The sequence below is a fragment of the Salmo trutta genome, chromosome 20 (assembly GCF_901001165.1).
Source record: "Salmo trutta chromosome 20, fSalTru1.1, whole genome shotgun sequence".
In the NCBI taxonomy this organism is placed as follows: Eukaryota; Metazoa; Chordata; class Actinopteri; order Salmoniformes; family Salmonidae; genus Salmo; species Salmo trutta.
In genome coordinates this window covers 12222737-12245153 of record NC_042976.1, presented here as the reverse complement: position 1 = coordinate 12245153, position 22417 = coordinate 12222737, and the positions used below count along the sequence as shown (strand labels likewise).

Below are 22417 nucleotides of genomic sequence, written 5' to 3'. Positions count from 1 at the left end.
CGGTTTGAGGGAGAGAAGGAGAGATGGGTCGAGGGAGAGAAGCAGAGACTGGTCGAGGGAGAGAAGGAGAGATGGGCAGAGGGAGAGAAGGAGAGATGGGTCGAGGGAGAGAAGGAGAGACGGGTCGAGGGAGAGAAGGAGAGATGGGTAGAAGGAGAGACTGGTCGAGGGAGAGAAGGAGAGATGGGTAGAAGGAGAGAAGGAGAGAAGGAGAGACTGTTTGAGGTAGAGAAAGAGAGATGGGTTGAGGGAGAGATGGAGAGAAGGAGAGATGGGTCGAGGGAGAGAAGTAGATACTGTTCGAGGGAATAAAGGAGAGACTGGTTGAGGGAGAGAAGGAGAGACGGGTCGAGGGAGAGAAGGAGACATGGGTATACGGAGAGGAGAGACAGTTTGAGGGAGAGAAGGAGAGATGGGTAGAAGGAGAGGAGGAGAGACGGTTTGAGGGAGAGAAAGAGACTGGTAGAAGGAGAGAAGGAGAGACGATTTGAGGGAGAGAAGGAGAGCCCGGTCGAGGGAAAGAAGGAGAGACAGGTCGAGGGAGAGGAGAGACGGGTCGATGGAGAGAAGGAGAGACGGGTAGAAGGAGAGAAGGAGAGACTGGTCGAGGGAGAGAAGGAGAGACGGGTCAATGGAGAGAAGGAGAGACTGGTCGAGGGAGAGAAGGAGAGATGGGCAGAGGGAGAGAAGGAGAGATGGGTCGAGGGAGAGAAGGAGAGATGGGTAGAAGGAGAGACTGGTCGAGGGAGAGAAGGAGAGATGGGTAGAAGGAGAGAAGGAGAGATGGGTTGCGGGAGAGAAAGAGAGATGGGTTGAGGGAGAGATGGAGAGAAGGAGAGATGGGTCGAGGGAGAGAAGTAGATACTGTTCGAGGGAATAAAGAAGAGACTGGTTGAGGGAGAGAAGGAGACATGGGTATACGGAGAGGAGAGACTGTTTGAGTGAGAGAAGGAGAGATGGGTAGAAGGAGAGAAGGAGAGACGGGTCGAGGGAGAGAAGGAGAGACGGGTCGAGGGAGAGAAGGAGAGACGGGTCGAGGGAGAGAAGGAGAGATGGGCAGAGGGAGAGAAGGAGAGATGGGCAGAGGGAGAGAAGGAGAGATGGGTCGAGGGAGAGAAGGAGAGATGGGTCGAGGGAGAGAAGGAGAGATGGGTCGAGGGAGAGAAGGAGAGACTGGTCGAGGGAGAGAAGGAGAGATGGGCAGAGGGAGAGAAGGAGAGATGGGTCGAGGGAGAGAAGGAGAGATGGGTCGAGGGAGAGAAGGAGAGATGGGTAGAAGGAGAGACTGGTCGAGGGAGAGAAGGAGAGATGGGTAGAAGGAGAGAAGGAGAGACTGTTTGAGAGAGAGAAAGAGAGATGGGTTGAGGGAGAGATGGAGAGAAGGAGAGATGGGTCGAGGGAGAGAAGTAGATATTGTTTGAGGGAATAAAGGAGAGACTGGTCGAGGGAGAGAAGGAGAGACGGGTCGAGGGAGAGAAGGAGACATGGGTATACGGAGAGGAGAGACGTTTGAGGGAGAGAAGGAGAGACGGGTAGAAGGAGAGAAGGAGAGACTATTTGAGGGAGAGAAGGAGAGCCCGGTCGAGGGAGAGAAGGAGAGACGGGTCGAGGGAGAGAAGGAGAGACGGGTCGAGGGAGAGAAGGAGAGACTCGTAGAAGGAGAGACGGAGAAACTGGTCGAGGGAGAGAAGGAGATACGGGTCAAGGGAGAGATGGAGAGACTGGTCGAGGGAGAGAAGGAGAGACTCTTTGAGGGAGAGAAGGAGAGACTGGTCGAGAGAGAGAAGGTTAGACGGTTTGAGGGAGAGAAGGAGAGACTCTGAGGGAGAGAAGGAGAGACTGGTCGAGGGAGAGAAGGAGAGACTGGTCGAGGGAGAGAAGGAGAGACTGGTCGAGGGAAAGAAGGAGAGACGGTTTGAGGGAGAGAAGGAGAGACTGGTCAAGGAATAGAAGGAGAGACGGATCGAGGGAGAGAAGGAGAGACTGGTCGAGTGAGAGAAGGAGAGACGGATCGAGGGAGAGAAGGAGAGACTGGTCGAGGGAGAGGAGAGTGGTCGAGGCAGAGAAGAAGAGAAGTGTCGAGGAAGACAGGGAGTGTAAAATTCATGTTGATGTAGCTAGACAGACTGTCCCTCCCTGTGGCAAGGTGGAGGGGGACAGGGGACTCTTCTGTCCATAACAGGGGAAGGCCCCTTCTCTGACAGCTGGGATGACAGTGTCACCCTCCACAAGCCTCCGCTTGACACATCCAGACTAACATTACCACCACAGAGGAAAAACAAAACCCCAGCCATGGTGGCAGACAGACAGCAGGCAGGCAACATCCACCGTGTCTACCCAGCATCCCTGGTTCATGGAGAAAAGACACTAGACTGATGACCACCGTAGTGGCGTATACTAGCATACATGGTACTCGAGTAGTGTATAGCAGCATAGTATGCTTTAGTGGACTGATGACAATAGTTGTGTATAGTACTGCACAGTATGTGGTACTGGACTAATGACTACAACCACAGAGACAGAGGTGTACTACAGTACAGTATATGTTTCTAATGGAAGACTCCCAATGAATTGCAGCTGCTGTTGCAGTCAAATACTATATGAAGCATTCAGAACAGCAACCCCAGATCCTCCCTGCTTAATCTCATTAAAACAGGTGGGAATTCATTCAAATCTTTCAGTGCTGTGTCATCTCAGGAACAACTCATCCTTTACGGAGAACAACTGCACGAGGCTCTGCCCCTGCTCCACTCTCCAAGTCTGTGTCCCATATGGCACCCTATTCCATATATAGTGCACTACTTTTGACCAGGGCCCATAGGGCTTTGGTTGAAAGTAGTGCACTAAATATGCAATAGGATGCCCTTGGGAGACAGCCCCAGTCTCCAATCAAGATGCTGCTGCTGCAATTAATAGCCCGCCTTAAGCCAATCAGATCCACCCCAAAACGTTGAACCATCTGATCCGAGAGAAGGAGCCGACCTTCCCTGAACTTGACATTTATGACTAAAATATGGATGTTGCCGTAGTTTAAACTGTCTGCAGAGATGGCTGTGCTGCTGCTGAGTGAACTCCTGTGATATTGGCTCAATATTGTACGTTTGATGTGGGACTGGTGACAGCTGGGGCTGTTAAACTCTGATTCATTTTGGTCACCCTCCAAGAGTTTGATAATAATGTGCAAATAGGAAGCAAAAAGAGGGTAAGAGTTAAATAGGTGAAAACCTATCGCTGGCATATTGAAATTGCAAGTATTACCAGACCAAAGGTTTGTGCACACACTGATTAAATAAACTTTACATATCCCTATTAAAGTCCTATCACTAGAGGAGTGACTGTACTGTTAATGACATGGATGGGGTGCTACATAGAATATCAGAATACTACATAGATGCTACATAGGTGCTACATAGAATATCAGGATACTAGATAGGTGCTACATAGAATATCAGAATACTACATAGATGCTACATAGGTGCTACATTGACACTAAATAGGTGCTACATAGAATACTGCATAGGTACTACAGAATCCTCCCAGATGCTACTAAGAATACTACATAGAATATGATAATACTTTAAATAGTTGCTACAAAGGTGCTACATAGAATACTACAATGATACTACATAGATGCTACATAGAATGCTCACTCCACTGTGTCCTCCCAGCTGCACCAGCGATGCTGGTCCAGTTCCTCCATGTCCAGTCTGAATTTCCCCAGACAGAACTCCTCGATGGCGTACTCATAGGTCCCGCTGCACGCCATCACCGACACAGACTGGCACACTGGGGAGGAGAGAGAGAGAGAGCGAGGACAGGGTTAGAATAGCAGTAAACGTGCCTTTTTAGGTGCCCTTTTAAACTTCAAATACACACATTTTAATTTTCCTGCATTGCAGGAAAGTTATCCTGCAACAGGGTGATCAAATTAGGATCCTACATCTGTATATGTTCTATATTAAACAGAGGACAAGCATTAACATTATATCTCCGAGATCCAACAGAGCTCTGGAAAGATCTCTCCTGACAAGGTGCTGACAGTTTAAAACCTAATGCTGGAGTTCCTGTGGAAAGCTGCAGAGTGATGGCTTTGAAAGGTTTTCTAAGTGCCGTTTACACCCTACAGCAGGTGGTGGTCGTTTCTCACTGTTTGACAAGGCTGGCTGGATTGGGAAATTGCTTTAAACTGTTAGATGGGCACAAATACACTCTCAACGCCAAGCAGCATAGCATCATAGAGCATTACTGCCCCGGGCTCAGAGCAGAGAAAAGCACACTGTGTTAGAGGTTCATAGAGATATCTAAATGGTAGGGGAGGAATTTAAGAAATTGGCCAGTTTAGGGTCAGCCCAAACTGAACCTCTGGGGGGAGTTGAAACTACCCACTGGGCACACACTGGTTGAATAAACGTTGTTTCCACTTAATTTCAATGAAATGACGCTGAACCAACGTGGAATAGACATTGAATTGTGCCACTGTGCCCAGTGGGTAGGGCTGGGACGATACCAGTATTGCGATATTAGTTAGTACCGTGGCAAGCAAACTTCTTTATGAAAACAGCATCATTAGGTTGTGCTACAGCACAATATTCTACATACAGCAGGTTTTTAAAGGATCAAAGAGTTTGGTCTGCTTTGTGTTTTCATTTTTGCCATGGAAAAAATATTGCAATACTGGTATCCTCACAGACCTTATAGAAACATAGGGCAAAAAAGATGGATGCTGGCTAAAAATATTAATTTGGTCTCTCAAGCAGCCAACTCCATGACACACTGTTAGCTGGCTCCTAAGAAAGATTCATTCACCTACTGTTAAAATAGTATTCATATGTTTAGAATACTTTAAGAGAACCCTGTTATTGTCAACAGAGAATGCTTTCAGATATATTTTCTGTAGTAGAAATGAATCATTACCACCACACTTCTACAGAAAGACACCAATGCTCTTTCATGACTTGTTCTCCATGATATTCTATTGTCCTCTGTGTGTAAGCTGTCTCAGTACTGGCGACCCAGTCTCTAGTCTGGGGGGGGTGGGGCATTTTCAGCCTTTTAACAATGAAGACAAACTTGTTACTTTAAGTTGATGGGGCTAATGCTTACACAAGCTGGGGGTACTGACAGCAGAGTGCGAAGCTGGCATAGCACAGTGTGTACAGAAGAAAGAAAGGAAAGAGAGAGAAAGAGTGGAGAGAGAGAACAACGAAGACTTCTCTATTTAACGCTGACAGAATGGGTTTAGTAAACAACACCTTTTCAAATGGCGACAGTGTGACTCGCCAGCCAATGCTCTTATCACATATTTCTGTTCTTTCTCTCCCCTCTCTCTATCTCTCCCTTCCTACCTGTCTCTAGCTACATCTCTCCATCAATTGTATTCTGGCAGCTACTCTAAGTGTCATGAGGAAAGATTGACAGATCACCATGGGTAATCAACCTCTCATCTGAACTTTCTGGCCCTCAGATACCATGATGGGTAATTGCAGCTCATTGCTAGTCAACATCAAGCATGTACCACATACAGACTGACAGGAGAGTAGGCCTGAAGAACAGACACGGGCTCACAACTGGCCCTCACAACTGGCCCTCAGGACAGGCCCTCACAACTGGCCCCAAAGAGGGAAACAATCAACAACAGATGATGAGAAAAAGAGAGGTTTGTGATTAAATGATTTGTCAATGTCTTCCACACACACACATACATTCATGCTACGCACACATATACAGTACCAGTCAAAAGTTTGGACACATCTACTCATTTATGTGTTTTTCTTTATTTGTACTATTTTCTACATTGTAGAATAATAGTGAAGACATCACTATCAGATAGTCACCTATCTCATGAAACCCTGGAGAATGTACAAGAGAAACCCTGGAACGTGTGTCCAAACTTTTGACTGGCACTGTACATTCATGCTACACAAACATCATGACTTATTCTACTAAACGTATGTGTTACTGTAAATACTGAACACTTTAAACAGTTTGCTCTCCAAATCCCCCCCTTCCCCCACGTTTAATATTTTACTGTAAATTGTTGACTTACCTCCCTGTATTTATACTTCTGCTACATGTTTATTCTGTTCCGTTGACCTTCATCTTTACTTAGTCTATTATTTCTTATTGTTGTCGCATTATCGAGACTGAACCTGCAACTCAGCGTTTCATTTGACTGGGTACACCATGTGTATCATGGATATGACAAACTTGAACTTGAATTGGAACTTGAACTTGAATGAGTGTGTGTGACTTGTGTATTGGTGCGTGTAGCTGATGTAGTCCTGTATCTTTGAGCGTGAATGACTCGTAAAAACTGGAGGTAAACCGGAGTGAGAAGGGGATGAGGACATGCCAGTATTAAGTAGTAAGAATGAGAAATAGACTTGTTTACAACCTCTAAAAAGTGTCCTGACATCAGACGACTACGTGCAGTGTTGCTGATAACCCACCAGATGATTATACAACACAGCAATGACGAAACCAGATTATGACCGTGATCCTCACTGTTGGTACTGTGCTCCCAAATTCAAAGATGCAGTGACAACAAAACACTGTGCTTCACTATGGCTATAGAAATGGATTATACTGGGCCTACTGTCTTTTTTTAAATACACAATCTCTTGGGATGAGTATTTAAACCTGATCTTTACTGCATTATTGGTATTGATTTTCACAAATGTTTGTCTTCATTTATCAAAGCCTACTTGGTAATTACCCTGGAAATAGCAACAACTTATGTTAGAGAGAAAATGACCCACTGGCAATCATCAACCATCAGCATTATCGATCAGATCTCTCTTTCATTAAAGAAAATGTTCGGACTTGCTTCTCACCTCACAGCAATTTTACCAGAGGACCTTTAAGGTTACACTGAAGTGTGTTGAGTGTGAAATCACTGAAGGGCTGTTCTAAGAAGAACAGTGTTCTAAGAACACCTAGAACCTGTGTCTATGGGAGGCGTGGTCATAGAGGGACAAAGGTCTTCCTTCTTCACCTCAACTATTAAGAACAGAAAGATGCTATTTTACATACGAACACACCCTGCCTGCAGCTAACTTAAACTGAAGTGTAGTGTGAATACTGAGAGTGTTGTATTTATCAAATCTCCTCCATCCCCTTCCTCTGGCCAAGGCCTTTAGATTTCTTCAAACGCGTATTGCATATTCAAAGGCTGCATTATGCACACTGCATAGAGAGACCCCAGATTTGATCAAAACTAATACATCACATGATGCTAAGGTTCTTGCCCTTAACCTGTGATGGTGTTCAGCAAAGGAAGAGAGGAAGCATGCTTACCAAATAAAAATGTAAACAGGAAAATATTTTCACAGATAAAACGTCCAAGCTGAGATTTGTGACAGAGGCTTGAGGACAGATTGGAGAAAGAATAAAACAGAGGAACAACGAAGCAAATAACACCTGATTCACCAATACACAATACATTAGAGGAGAATAAAACAAGTTGTTTGAATTAAACTTCATATCATGGCCCACATTGTTGATTACTATTCAGTCTCTTCAAGAAAAATGTCCTGTGCTGTTTTCAATTTGGTGGCAGATAAGCTTTCATACATAAACATTCAGTCACAGTCAAACCTTTCTGTTCATAATCTACCCCTCTGTCAAATACGGTTGCCTTTGTGAATGTTCCACAAGTGGAAAATGACATGCAGTGTTGAAATACAAACATTAGGACAGCGGATGTTGGCAAGGCACAAACGTAGATACTCCAGTGAATTATGCCTGCCTCTCAGCAGCTTGGAAACAAGAAACATTCTGTATATCAATGGAAAGAAAGTGCTGCATTAAGAGAAAAGTCAGAGCACTCAGGAGGAGACCAAGGCAAAGCAGAGTTTAACTAATGAACCATCGTTCCTCTATACTGCCTACTATCCTCTGAGTGAGGACAGTAGAACTTCTGCGGGTACCTGTCTTCTACCCCAACCATGGCCACCACCACAGGTCTTCTACCCCAACCATGGCCACCACCACAGGTCTTCTACCCCAACCATGGCCACCACCACAGGTCTTCTACCCCAACCATGGACACCACCACAGGTCCTCTACCCCCAACCATGGCCACCACCACAGGTCTTCTACCCCATCCATGGTCACCCCCACAGGTCTTCTACCCCAACCATGGCCACCACCACAGGTCTTCTACCCCAACCATGGCCACCACCACAGGTCTTCTACCCCAACCATGGTCACCACCACAGGTCCTCTACCCCAACCATGGCCACCACCACAGGTCTTCTACCCCAACCATGGACACCACCACAGGTCCTCTACCCCCAACCATGGCCACCACCACAGGTCTTCTACCCCATCCATGGTCACCCCCACAGGTCTTCTACCCCAACCATGGCCACCACCACAGGTCTTCTACCCCAACCATGGCCACCACCACAGGTCTTCTAGCCCAACCATGGCGACCACCACAGGTCCTCTACCCCAACCATGGTCACCACCACAGGTCTTCTACCCCAACCATGGCCACCCCCACAGGTCTTCTACCCCAACCATGGCGACCACCACAGGTCCTCTACCCCAATCATGGTCACCACCACAGGTCTTCTACCCCAACCATGCTCACCACCACAGGTCTTCTACCCCAACCATGGACACCACCACAGGTCCTCTAACCCAACCATGGTCACCACCACAGGTCCTCTACCCCAACCATGGTCACCACCACAGGTCCTCTACCCCAACCATGGCCACCACCACAGGTCCTCTACCCCAACCATGCTCACCACCACAGGTCTTCTACCCCAACCATGGTCACCACCACAGGTCCTCTACCCCAACCATGGTCACCACCACAGGTCTTCTACCCCAACCATGGCCACCACCACAGGTCTTCTACCCCAACCATGGTCAACACCACAGGTCTTCTACCCCAACCATGGTCACCAAGACAGGGTCTCTACCCCAACCATGGCCACCACCACAGGTCCTCTACCCCAACCATGGTCACCACCACAGGTCCTCTACCCCAACCATGGTCACCACCACAGGTCTTCTACCCCAACCATGGCCACCCCCACAGGTCTTCTACCCCAACCATGGCGACCACCACAGGTCCTCTACCCCAACCATGGTCACCACCACAGGTCTTCTACCCCAACCATGGCCACCACCACAGGTCTTCTACCCCAACCATGGCCACCACCACAGGTCTTCTACCCCAACCATGGTCACCACCACAGGTCTTCTACCCCAACCATGGTCACCACCACAGGTCCTCTACCCCAACCATGGTCACCACCACAGGTCTTCTACCCCAACCATGGCCACCACCACAGGTCCTCTACCCCAACCATGCTCACCACCACAGGTCTTCTACCCCAACCATGGCCACCACCACAGGTCCTCTACCCCAACCATGGTCACCACCACAGGTCTTCTACCCCAACCATGGCCACCACCACAGGTCTTCTACCCCAACCATGGCCACCACCACAGGTCTTCTACCCCAACCATGGCCACCCCCACAGGTCTTCTACCCCAACCATGGCCACCACCACAGGTCTTCTACCCCAACCATGGCCACCCCCACAGGTCTTCTACCCCAACCATGGCCACCCCCACAGGTCTTCTACCCCAACCATGGCGACCACCACAGGTCCTCTACCCCAACCATGGTCACCACCACAGGTCTTCTACCCCAACCATGGCCACCACCACAGGTCTTCTACCCCAACCATGGTCACCAAGACAGGGTCTCTACCCCAACCATGGCCACCACCACAGGTCCTCTACCCCAACCATGGTCACCACCACAGGTCCTCTACCCCAACCACGGTCACCACCACAGGTCTTCTACCCCAACCACGGTCACCACCACAGGTCCTCTACCCCAACCATGGCCACCACCACAGGTCTTCTACCCCAACCATGGTCACCACCACAGGTCCTCTACCCCAACCATGGTCACCACCACAGGTCTTCTACCCCAACCATGGTCACCACCACAGGTCCTCTACCCCAACCACGGTCACCACCACAGGTCTTCTACCCCAACCATGGCCACCACCACAGGTCCTCTACCCCAACCATGGCCACCACCACAGGTCTTCTACCCCAACCATAGCCACCACCACAGCTCCAAGACAGGATTGTGTCGAGGTGAGGCAAAGATCTGGGGAAGGGTACTAAAACATTTATGTAGTATTGAAGGTCCCCAAGAAAACAGTGGCCACCATCATTCTTAAATGGAAGAAGTTTTTTTATTTTTTATTTTTTTATTTCACCTTTATTTAACCAGGTAGGCAAGTTGAGAACAAGTTCTCATTTACAATTGCGACCTGGCCAAGATAAAGTAAAGCAGTTCGACTCATACAACAACACAGAGTTACACATGGAGTAAAACAAACATACAGTCAATAATACAGTAGAAAAATAAGTCTATATACAATGTGAGCAAATGAGGTGAGATAAGGGAGGTAAAGGCAAAAAAAGGCCATGGTGGCAAAGTAAATACAATATAGCAAGTAAAACACTGGAATGGTAGATTTGCAGTGGAAGAAAGTGCAAAGTAGAAATATAAATAATGGGGTGCAAAGGAGTAAAATAAATAAATACGGTAGGGGAAGAGATAGTTGTTTGGGCTAAATTATAGATGGCTATGTACAGGTGCAGTGATCTGTGAGCTGCTCTGACAGCTGGTGCTTAAAGCTAGTGAGGGAGATAAGTGTTTCCAGTTTCAGAGATTTTTGTAGTTCGTTCCAGTCATTGGCAGCAGAGAACTGGAAGGAGAGGTGGCCGAAGGAGGAATTGGCTTTGGGGGTGACCAGAGAGATATACCTGCTGGAGCGCGTGCTACAGGTGGGTGCTGCTATGGTGACCAGTGAGCTGAGATAAGGGGGGACTTTACCTAGCAGGGTCTTGTAGATGACCTGGAGCCAGTGGGTTTGGTGACGAGTATGAAGCGAGGGCCAGCCAACAAGAGCGTACAGGTCGCAGTGGTGGGTAGTATATGGGGCTTTGGTGACAAAACGGATGGCACTGTAATAGACTGCATCCAATTTGTTGAGTAGGGTATTGGAGCCTATTTTGTAAATGACATTGCCGGAGTCGAGGATCGGTAGGATGGTCAGTTTTAGGAGGGTATGTTTGGCAGCATGAGTGAAGGATGCTTTGATGCGAAATAGGAAGCCAATTCTAGATTTAACTTTGGATTGGAGATGTTTTATGTGAGTCTGGAAGGAGAGCTTACAGTCTAACCAGACACCTAGGTATTTGTAGTTGTCCACATATTCTAATTCAGAACCGTCCAGAGTAGTGATGCTGGACGGGTGGACAGGTGCAGGCAGCGATCGGTTGAAGAGCATGCATTTAGTTTTACTTGCATTTAAGAGAAGTTGGAGGCCACGAAAGGAGAGTTGTATGGCATTGAAGCTCGCCTGGAGGGTTGTTAACACAGTGTCCAAAGAAGGGCCAGAAGTATACAGAATGGTGTCGTCTGCGTAGAGGTGGATCAGAGACTCACCAGCAGCAAGAGCGACATCATTGATGTATACAGAGAAAAGAGTTGGCCCAAGAATTGAACCCTGTGGCACCCCCATAGAGACTGTAAGAGGCCCGGACAACAGGCCATCCGATTTGACACATTGAACTCTATCAGAGACGTAGTTGTGAACCAGGCGAAGCAATCATTTGAGAAACCAAGGCTGTCGAGTCTGCCGATGAGGATGTGGTGATTGACAGAGTCGAAAGCCTTGGCCAGGTCAATGAAGACGGCTGCACAGTGTTGTTTCTTATCGATGGCGGTTACGATATCGTTTAGGACCTTGAGCGTGGCTGAGGTGCACCAATGACCAGCTCTGAAACCAGATTGCATAGCGGAGAAGGTGCGGTGGGATTCAAAATGGTCGGTAATCTGTTTGTTGACTTGGCTTTCGAAGACCTTAGAAAGGCAGGGCAGGATAGATATAGGTCTGTAGCAGTTTGGGTCAAGAGTGCCCCCCCCCCTTTGAAGAGGGGGATGACTGCAGATGCTTTCCAATCTTTGGGAATCTCAAACGACACGAAAGAGAGGTTGAACAGGGGTTGAATAGGGGCTGCAACAATTTCGGCAGATCATTTTAGAAAGAAAGGGTCCAGATTGTCTAGCCCGGCTGATTTGTAGGGATCCAGATTTTGCAGCTCTTTCAGAACATCAGCTGACTGGATTTGGGAGAAGGAGAAATGGGGAAGGCTTGGGCGAGTAGCTGTGGGGGGTGCAGTGCTGTTGACAGCGGTAGTGGTAGCCAGGTGGAAAGCATGAGGATCAGGTCAATATCCTTCCAGGATACCCGGGCCAGGTTGATTAGAAAGGCCTGCTTGCTGAAGTGTTTCAGGGCGCATTTGGCAGTGATGAGTGGAGGTCGTTTGACCGCTGACCCATTACGGATGCAGGCAATGAGGCAGTGATTGCTGAGATCTTGGTTGAGGACAGCAGAGGTGTATTTAGAGGGCAAGTTGGTTAGGATGATATCTATGAGGGTGCCCGTGTTTACGGCTTTGGGGTGGTACCTGGTAGGTTCATTTATAATTTGTTTAAGATTGAGGGCATCAAGCTTAGATTGTAGGATGGCTGTTAAGCATGTCCCAGTTTAGGTCAACTAGCAGCACGAGCTCTGAAGATAGATGGGGGGCAATCAGTTCACACATGGTGTCCAGAGCACAGCTGGGGGCAGAGGGTGGTCTATAGCAGGCGGCAACGGTGAGAGACTTGTTTTTAGAGAGGTGGATTTTTAAAAGTAGAAGTTCAAATTGTTTGGGTACAGACCTGGATAGTAGGACAGAACTCTGCAGGCTATCTCTGCAGTAGATTGCAACACCACCCCCTTTGGCCGTTCTATCTTGTCTGAAAATGTTGTAGTTAGGGATGAAGATTTCAGAGTTTTTTGGTGGTCTTCCTAAGCCAGGATTCAGACACGGCTAGGACATCCAGGTTGGCAGAATGTGCTAAAGCAGTGAATAAAACAAACTTAGGGAGGAGGCTTCTAATGTTAACATGCATGAAACCAAGGCTATTACGGTTACATACTATTACGGTTACAGAAGTTATCAAAAGAGAGCGCCTGGGGAATAGGAGTGGAGCTAGGCACTGCAGGGCCAGTGAGATTCAGACAGCTAGCCGGGCCATAGGTAGCAAGCTGGCAGAAGATGGAGGGAGGTCTGTTTTTAGCCACCTCGTGCGTTTCCGTCTGTAGATTAGTGGGGTTCCGTGTGGTAGAGGGGACCAATCCAATTGGCAAAATAGTTCTAGTTATAGTGGCCCAAGAAAAAATTTTGGAACCACCAAAATTCTCTGGTCTGATGAAACCAAGATTGAACTCTTTGGCCTGAATGCCAAGCGTCACATCTGGAGGAAACATGGCACCATCCCTACGGTGAAGCATGGCGATGGCAGCATCATGCAGGGACTGGGATATTAGTCAGGATCGAGGAAAATATGAACAGAGCAAAGTACAGAGAGATCCTTGATGAAAACCTGCTCCAGAGCACTCAGGACCGCAGACTGGGATGAAGGTTCACCTTCCAACAGGACAACGACCCTAAGCACACAGCCAAGACAATGCAGGAGTGGCTTCAGGACAAGTCTCTGAATGTCCTTGAGTGGCCCAGCCAGAGCTTGATCGAACATCTCTGAAGAAACCTGAACTTAGCTGTGCAGCAACGCTCCCCATCCAACCTGACAGAGATTGAGAGGATCTGCAAATACAGATGTGCCAAGCTTGAAGCGTCATACCCAAGAAGACTCAAGGTTGTAATCGATGCCAAAGGTGCTTCCACTGAGTAAAGGGTCTGAATACTTATGTAAATGTGATATTTCAGTTTTTCAATTTAATACATTTGCACAAATTTAAAAAAAAACTGTTTTTGCTTTGTCATTATGGGGTATTATGTGCAGATTTGTGAGAGGGAAAAAACATTTTAATACATTTTAGAATAAGTCTGTAACCTAACAAAATTGGGCACTGTAATATGAAAGGTATTGCCAGCAACAAAGCCCCTACTTTTATTTCCGCCACCCGACCTAGTCATGATTGCGGTAAAGTTCTGCCTACGGCTTAGTTTGAAATGTAACCATTATGCTGAGGCGGCGAACCTTCGGCTGGGTTAAAAGCGGAATGCACAGAACTTTGTGTACAACTGCCCAAAAAAGGATCTTAATGTCACTTCACCCATCTCTTCTCGTAGCCCACCACATGCTATGTTTTCTTAACCACAATTGGATGGATCCGGAATTAATTAATGTGGGAATAAATAATACGGATTGACGAAATACTGGAATAAAGTGTATGCTAATGCAATCGAAGGCATCACATTTTTGAAAGGCATCAAAGTCATTCGAGTGTTCTAATACATTTGAAGCAACAGCCTACTTGTGGTAAAGTATTTCTGAACTGGTTCACACTGCTTTGAGACTATTGTGGGGACTTGAGAAGTCAATGTCAGATTTTTCTTCTCACTGAATCTCCATTTGGATATTGATTAGGCTACAATTAGGCTGTGGAAATGTTATCTAAGTTGAGGTGAGTGCTGCTCACGATCATCTTGTCTAATTTGATCATGTATTATCTCTGATTAGAGCATTTTGCCAGCATTTTATGTAGCTTAGCAAGTGGATTATGTTTCTCTTCACTCGCAGTCGCTTAGTAGCCTAGGCCTACTCCCAACCCTATGAATTATCTTAACCAATCAATGTGATTTTGTTTCACTAAATCTCTGGCTGTATATTTGTTTTTCTCTGGCTGGGCTATAGTGGAAGTGGTATAGCTCATCTACGATCAGAAACATTTAGCATGCAATAATGTAGTCTAAATCACTGATCAGAAACATTTAGCATGCAATAATGTAGTCTAAATCAAGTGTTAATCTATCACTGATCAGAAACATTTAGCAAGCTATAATGTAGTCTAAATCAAGTGTTAATCTATCACTGATCAGAAACATTTAGCATGCTATAATGTAGTCTAAATCAAGTGTTAATCTATCACTGATCAGAAACATTTAGCATGCTATAATGTAGTCTAAATCAAGTGTTAATCTGTCACTGATCAGAAACATTTAGCGTGCTATAATGTAGTCTAAATCACTGATCAGAAACATTTAGCGTGCTATAATATAGTCTAAATCACTGATCAGAAACATTTAGCATGCTATAATGTAGTCTAAATCAAGTGTAGGACTATTATTTTGCTCGATCAGTACAGGCAACTTCAAAAGCCTGTGGAGGTTGTGAAATATAAACACGAGAAAATCAAATCAAATTTTATTGGTCACATACACATCGTTAGCAGATGTTAATGCCAGTGTAGCGAAATGCTTGTGCTTCTAGTTCCGACCGTGCAGTAATATCTAACAATAGGATAGCTATTATTTTCTGTCAGTATCATGATACTCTCAATGTAAGACCCCACGCCTTCTCCCTAACAAAGTGGTGTGAGGGTAGGAAAGAGATGAAGCGTGGATCAAACAAGCATGGGCTCTGTTCCAAAATATCACATTTTCTTTTATATGACAGTGGTTCCACATGTTTACACTAGCCGTGACGCAAGTTGTGTGGGAAAAATATGAATTGTATTTTATTCTGTTATATTTCCTTGTATTCGAAGCCTACTATAAAACATATCTGTGTTGACGTGTAACTATTGATTTCCTGTGTATGGCGCAGTCATGTAGCCTATAGACTGCACAGACCAGTAACATCATTCAACTCAAAATATGCTATTCTATTGTTTTGAAAATACATTTTATTAGTCTTATAATATTTGGTTTCTTTGTGATGGTTTATATTCAATGTATTTACTAAAATAGACGTCCACCAGCATTGACCCACGTCTAGTCCCATTCCTAAACTTGCCGACGTGTGCACAGGAGATATAAAAGGCTTATCCCGGCAAGAATGTGATAAAAATGTTGCTAGTTTTCTTTTTTTTTGCAGACAACATACCGTAAAGTCTGTCTGTAAGGGTGTTAAAGTAAAGATAAGCTAATATTACCCAAAGCTACTTTATGCAGCAGTTGACTGAATGTCACTGGGTCCTGAGTCTCTCCCCTATCACCCTCAGGCAGCCCAGGGAGAATGGGACCTGGTCATTAAGTTGTACGGAAACTCAGGTGCTTAGGGTGTGTAACCTGAACCTGAAGAGAGGAGGGCCCCGCTTCATCTCAAATGGCACCATGCTACCTATATGATGTACTACTTCTGAACAGGCCCCATAGTGCACTACTTCTGAACAGGGCCCATAGTGCACGACTTCTGAACAGGGCCCATAGTGCACTACTTCTGAACAGGGCCCATAGTGCACGACTTCTGAACAGGCCCCATAGTGCACGACTTCTGAACAGGGCCCATAGTGCACGACTTCTGAACAGGGCCCATAGTGCACGACTTCTGACCAGGGCCCAGAGTGCATGACTTCTGAACAGGGCCCATAGTGCACGACTTCTGAAAAGGGCCCATAGGGGATAGAGTGCCATTTGGGACACATTCCTGCTCTAACACTGTCCTCAATCTGACTGAGACTTCATGTTCCTGGGTCTTTGAATGCGCTGCGCTCCAGAGAGCCATTTTAGCCCGCAGTAAGTTTCTCAGAAAACATGTGCACTTATGGTGGAGAGGAGCTAGGAGAGAGGCATGTTAAGTGTGTGTGTGTCTCTCTCTTCCGCCAGCGCTAACAGAAGTTCCCTAAGACTGTAGTGAAATGAGGGCAGACAGCTGGGCTGCCCAGCCAGTGCAGACGGATGACTCAGTTTAGTGCACCGATAAAGGCGACAAACTTTGCCAGTATAACTTTTTCAGTAGTGCATTACACTGTGAAGAAATAGATAAAACACTGTTCACTCATTGAGACACTCATTGAGACCTACTCCCTATCCAGATTCACCCGGCCCACACTATCGAGTATTTTAGCTTTTTGGACAGTTAGCTATTTGTCAATCGCTCCAGGCTACTACCTTTCTCTGGCTACTGAATATCACTATATTAATTCTCTCAGAATTAATTTACAAATATTGTAAATCTTCCCCACTATATCCCGTTAAGCACAGCTTTACTTCCAAACAGACAGTCTCATGTAAACTCTTCTGACTAAGATTGTATTTTTACATCTTCATAACAGCCAGTCAGAGCATCTCTGGTTTGCTTCAAATTGAAAATTTGATCCCTAAACTCTTCCTAGTAGCAAACATCTCTCTCTCTCACACGCACACGCACAAGGCTTTACATGTACACTTTAAACATCCACTGGTGTTTGGATGGAGATATACTGTTACACCACAAAGTACCATGTTTAGGATGAGTTTAAATGTGTTTACAGTGTGTGGAATGTAAACAGTGTTATTCATATAGGGCCTGATTCCGACTTAGGAAATTAAGCTTCTCAGTAGTCGGTATTCAGACTTACTTTATGAATACCAACTACTGAGACTTACCTTACCTCAGACTTACCTTACTCTATAAGGCCATAAGCAAACAAGTAAATGCTCATCCAGAAGTGGCGCTCCTAGTGGCCGGGGACTTTAATGTAGGGAAACTTAAATCAGTTTTACCAAATTTTGACCAGCATGTCACATGTGCAACCAGAGGGTAAAAAACTCCAGACCACCTTTACTCCACACACAGAGATGTGTACAAAGCTCTCCCTCACCCTCCATTTGGCAAATCTGACCATAATTCTATCATGTGACAAATAAAGTTAGATTTTATTTGAAGGTGCGTAATGGGCTTTGCAGGCGTGGTTCCCTTGCGCGCACTGAATACATGTAATTCAACTGCTGAAAACCCTCCCACTTGCTGCCCAACACATTTTCTCATGGAGTTTTCATTCAAAAGGGTTTTCAGTACATTTAACTTAAGCCTCCCTTTAAATACGCTGTACCTGTTAGTTCAGACTCGATAGGATTTATCGAGAGCACAGGTTCAGAATATTAGGGTCCAGTGAAAGAAAGCCATCTAAATACATGCATATACGTTTCCGTTTCAGCACCAATTTGGTAGATTTAAAAAAATACTCTGATCTTGTAGATTATTTAGGGTTAGGAAAGTATTTATGAAAAATAAAAAACTGGTTTTGAGAGCATTTACGCACGAAAGAAAGAAAAGGGTGGTTTGATTCATTTTGAACATTGCCACATTCAGTTCTTTAACCCATGATAATGTTGGAAGACTAGTGTATATAGAATTATGATAGGGAGAATAGTGTACAGTAGTAGGCTATTGCCTGCACTAACCATGGTACTGTGTGATGATACAGCCAAGTATTGCACCACGTGTCGGGTTCAAACTGTTACGGCTTAGTCTGTGCTCTGCTCCATAACAAGTTAATTTCGCTACATGTTTTTTTGTTATATTATCAACTGTTACTAATGACACTCAGCAACAACCACGCGGCAGTGACAGAGTTTACAGAGGAAGCAAATGAAGGTAAACGAAACAATGTAATTATATGGAATGATAATGTAGGCTGTACCAACTGAAGGGAACTAACAGTAAATTGGCGGTTTAATATGTGTTGTTATTAGGCCTACTGACGGTGGATACTGATAGTGGCTAATATTTAACATGATATAAATAGGAAACAAATAAAGTCGGGGTAGCGTATAATTAAGAGTGCCCATCCCTGCAAGTTAAAAGGCCATACAATTATTATTCTGGCACAGAATTTCATAAACTTCACTGTTTGAAAAGTGTTGATATGCTTCAGTTTGCTGCCATATGACTGGTTTCACATTTGTCTTCAGTGATTTTTAAGGTAAAATATATCTAAAACAAGTGTAATTTATAATTCCCTTATCCAAACGGATTACTCATTTACCTAGCTCTTATCAAGTTCTACATTACAGTGCATGGAGAATGATGTTATTTCTATCAGAAAAATAAAGTAAATGCTTTTTCTTCTTGGAACTGGTAGGGTCACTAGAACTTATTCATGGTTTCCTCGCGCGTAAAGGTAGTGGAATTAAGTCAAGGTCAGAATATGGTGCATCTGTAGACAGACCTCCACCACACCTTCATTAATATGGTGTATCTGTAGACACACCTCCACCACACCTTCATTAATATGGTGTATCTGTAGACACACCTCCACCACACCTTCATTAATATGGTGTATCTGTGGACACACCTCCACCACACCTTTATTAATATGGTGTATCTGTAGACAGACCTCCACCACACCTTCATTAATATGGTGTATCTGTAGACACACCTCCACCACACCTTCATTAATATGGTGTATCTGTAGACACACCTCCACCACACCTTCATTAATATGGTGTATCTGTAGACACACCTCCGCCACACCCTAATTTATTCCATCTCCACCCCAAACAAATAGCGGGTGTATACCATGCTATTCTCATGCTTACGTTTAAGGTCGGAATACGCATAGAGAGAAAAGTTCATAAAAAGGGATATTAAGGTCCATTCACGCTTGTATAACTCGGGTTGGAATCGGACCCATACATCAATATTGAAAAAGTGTCAAAATATTCACTCCCCTTGGCATTTTTCCTATTTTGTTGCCTTCAACCTGGAATTAAAATAGATTTTGGGGGGGGGGTTTGTATCATTTGATTTACACAACATGCCTACCACTTTGAAGATGCAAAATATTTTTTATTGTGAAACAGACAAGAAATAAGACAAAAAAATGAAAAACTTGAGGGTGCATAACTATTCACCCCCCCACCTTTTGCAGCAATTAAGCTTGGCACATCTAGCCAATGGGTTTTTGCCCATTCTTCAAGGCAAAACTGCTCCAGCTACTTCAAGTTGGATGGGTTCTGCTGGTGTACAGCAATATTTAAGTCATACCACAGATTCTCAATTGGATTGAGATCTGGGCTTTGACTAGGCCATTCCAAGACATTTAAATGTTTCCCCTTAAACCACTCGAGTGTTGCTTTAGCAGCTTGCTTAGGGTCATTGTCCTGCTGGAAGGTGAACCTCCGTCCCAGTCTCAAATCCCTGGAAGACTGAAACAGGTTTCCCTCAAGAATTTCCCTGTATTTAGCACCATCCATCAGCATGATGCTGCCACCACCATGCTTCACTGTGGTGATGGTGTTCTCGGGGTGATGAGAGGTGTTGGGTTTGCGCCAGACATAGCGTTTTCCTTGATGGCCAAAAATATCATTTTTAGTCTCATCTGACCAGAGTACCTTCTTCCATGTGTTTGGTCTCTGACATGCCTTTTGGCGAACACCAAACGCGTTGGCTTATTTTTTTCTTTAAGCAATGGCTTTTTCCTGGTCACTCTTCAGTAAAGCCCAGATCTGTGGAGTGTACGGCTTAAAGTGGTCCTATGGACAGATACTCCAATCTCCGCTATGGAGCTTTGCAGCTCCTTCAGGGTTATCTTTGGTCTCTTTGTTGCCTCTCTGATTAATGCCCTCCTTGCCTGGTCCAACCCTTCTCCACAACTTTGTCCCTGACCTGTTGGAGAGCTCCTTGGTCTTCAATGTGCCGCTTGCTTGGTGATGCCCCTTAGTGGTGTTGCAGACTCTGGGGCCTTTCAGAACAGGTGTATATATACTGAGATCATGTGGCAGATCATGTTGACACTTAGATTGCACACAGGTGGACTTTATTTAACTAATATTGTGACTTCTGAAGGTAATTGGTTGCACCAGATCTTATTTAGGGGCTTCATCGCAAAGAGGGTGAATACATATGCACGCACCACTTTTCAGTTTTTAATTTTTTGATTTTTTGAAGCAAATAGTTTTCTTCATTTCACTTCATCAATTTGGACTATTTTGTGTGTCCATTACATGAAATCCAAATAAAAATCCATTTAAATTACAGGTTGTAATGCAATTAAATAGGAAAAATGCCAAGGGGGATGAATACTTTTGCAAGGCACTGTACATATGGACACTTCACACAGTCACAAGCATCCCCCTAAACGTCCAACCACTAGAAATGATTCTCTGAGAACTAATTCTCATTAGAAACCCAGCAGAACCAGAACTACTCCCACCAACATTACCCAGATAGAAGCCTGGCCCGGCAGGAACCACCATTATACCTGATCATTACTTCCTCAATACCGTTTGTTCTCAGAACGGAACTATCAGTTCACCTTCATGATCTTTGCATAGCAAAATGTGCCCCCAATTCATCAAGATACCACCAAATGGGATTTTGTCACCTTGACAAGCAATCGTGCTCTGGGGGAAAATAACGACCAAATAATTGGTGGAAGAACTGTCTCCAGTGTTGAATGTCCCCATCGCCCCCACCTCCCCACCCTGTCCTGTGTGTGCTAGAGCATATAGTCTGACAGATAGAGTAATATCAATTCAGCACAGCTCTATGGCCATAGGGTGAAGAACTGTGATGCACTTGTCCCAACACAACAAAATGCACAGGTGCAAAAAAAAAGACAAAACATTATGACATTCAATTTAATTAGGAATTCTCAGGGGGAAAGCAGTAGTCTGACTGACAGAATTCTATGGCTGTGTGGCTGGGCTAAACTTGACAAACACATTACTGTTTGAGAGCTGTCATTTATAAGCGAGAAAATGAATTATAATCAATTTTAATTGGTGTTATATTTTATAGGCCAGCTGTTTTGAAACGAGGTAATAAAAACTGCACAACGACAAAGTTAATGCCTATATTTTCATTTGTTTTACTATCCTTGTGGGGAACAAACAATTGATTCCCATTCAAAATCCTATTTTCCCAAAAACCTAAACCTTAACATAAACCCAACCTTAACCCCAAACCCTAACCCTAACCCTAAACCTAATTATAACCCTAAACCTAACCCTTAAGCCTAAAATAGCCTTTTTCCTTCTGGGCACCAGTGAAATGTCCCCACTCGTCCGAATTTTCCTTGTTTTAAGATCCTTGTGAGGACCTCTGGTCCCCACAAGGATAGTAAAACCAAAAACACACACAAACAAAGCATACAGTACATCAAATCTCTGTGATGTTTACACTATGTGTTACAGTCTCTGTGATGTACAGTGCCTTCAATAAGTGCCCTAAACAAGTTTGGTCGTAAATTTACAAGTCACATAATAATAATAATAATAATAATAATAATAATAATACAGGCGTTGTTCACTCGTTTGCTATAATTGGGGGAGGGGTGGTAGGGTTGGAGGGTAATAAAGGGAAAAAAAGAACAAATTAAGATGTGTGTGTGTGTATATATATATATACATATATATATACACACATTAACATCTGCTAACCATGTGTATGTGACAAATAACATTTGATTTGATTTATACAGATACACACATACATATAAATTCATTCATATTCATATATATATACTGCTCCAAAAAATAAAGGGAACACTTAAACAACACATCCTAGATCTGAATGAAAGAAATAGTCTTATTAAATACTTTTTTCTTTACATAGTTGAATGTGCTGACAACAAAATCACACAAA

The 22417-nt window shown here is 44.7% G+C and overlaps 1 protein-coding gene across 1 annotated transcript in view; it reads right to left on the bottom strand.

The window, feature by feature from the left end:
- Positions 1 to 22417, bottom strand: part of ramp1 (receptor activity modifying protein 1) — a 101287-nt gene that overhangs the window by 52509 nt on the left and 26361 nt on the right. The window contains exon 2 of the mRNA XM_029702270.1: positions 3651 to 3786. Within this exon, the coding sequence (XP_029558130.1) occupies positions 3651 to 3786 (136 nt within the window). The remainder of the gene's footprint in view (positions 1 to 3650; positions 3787 to 22417) is intronic.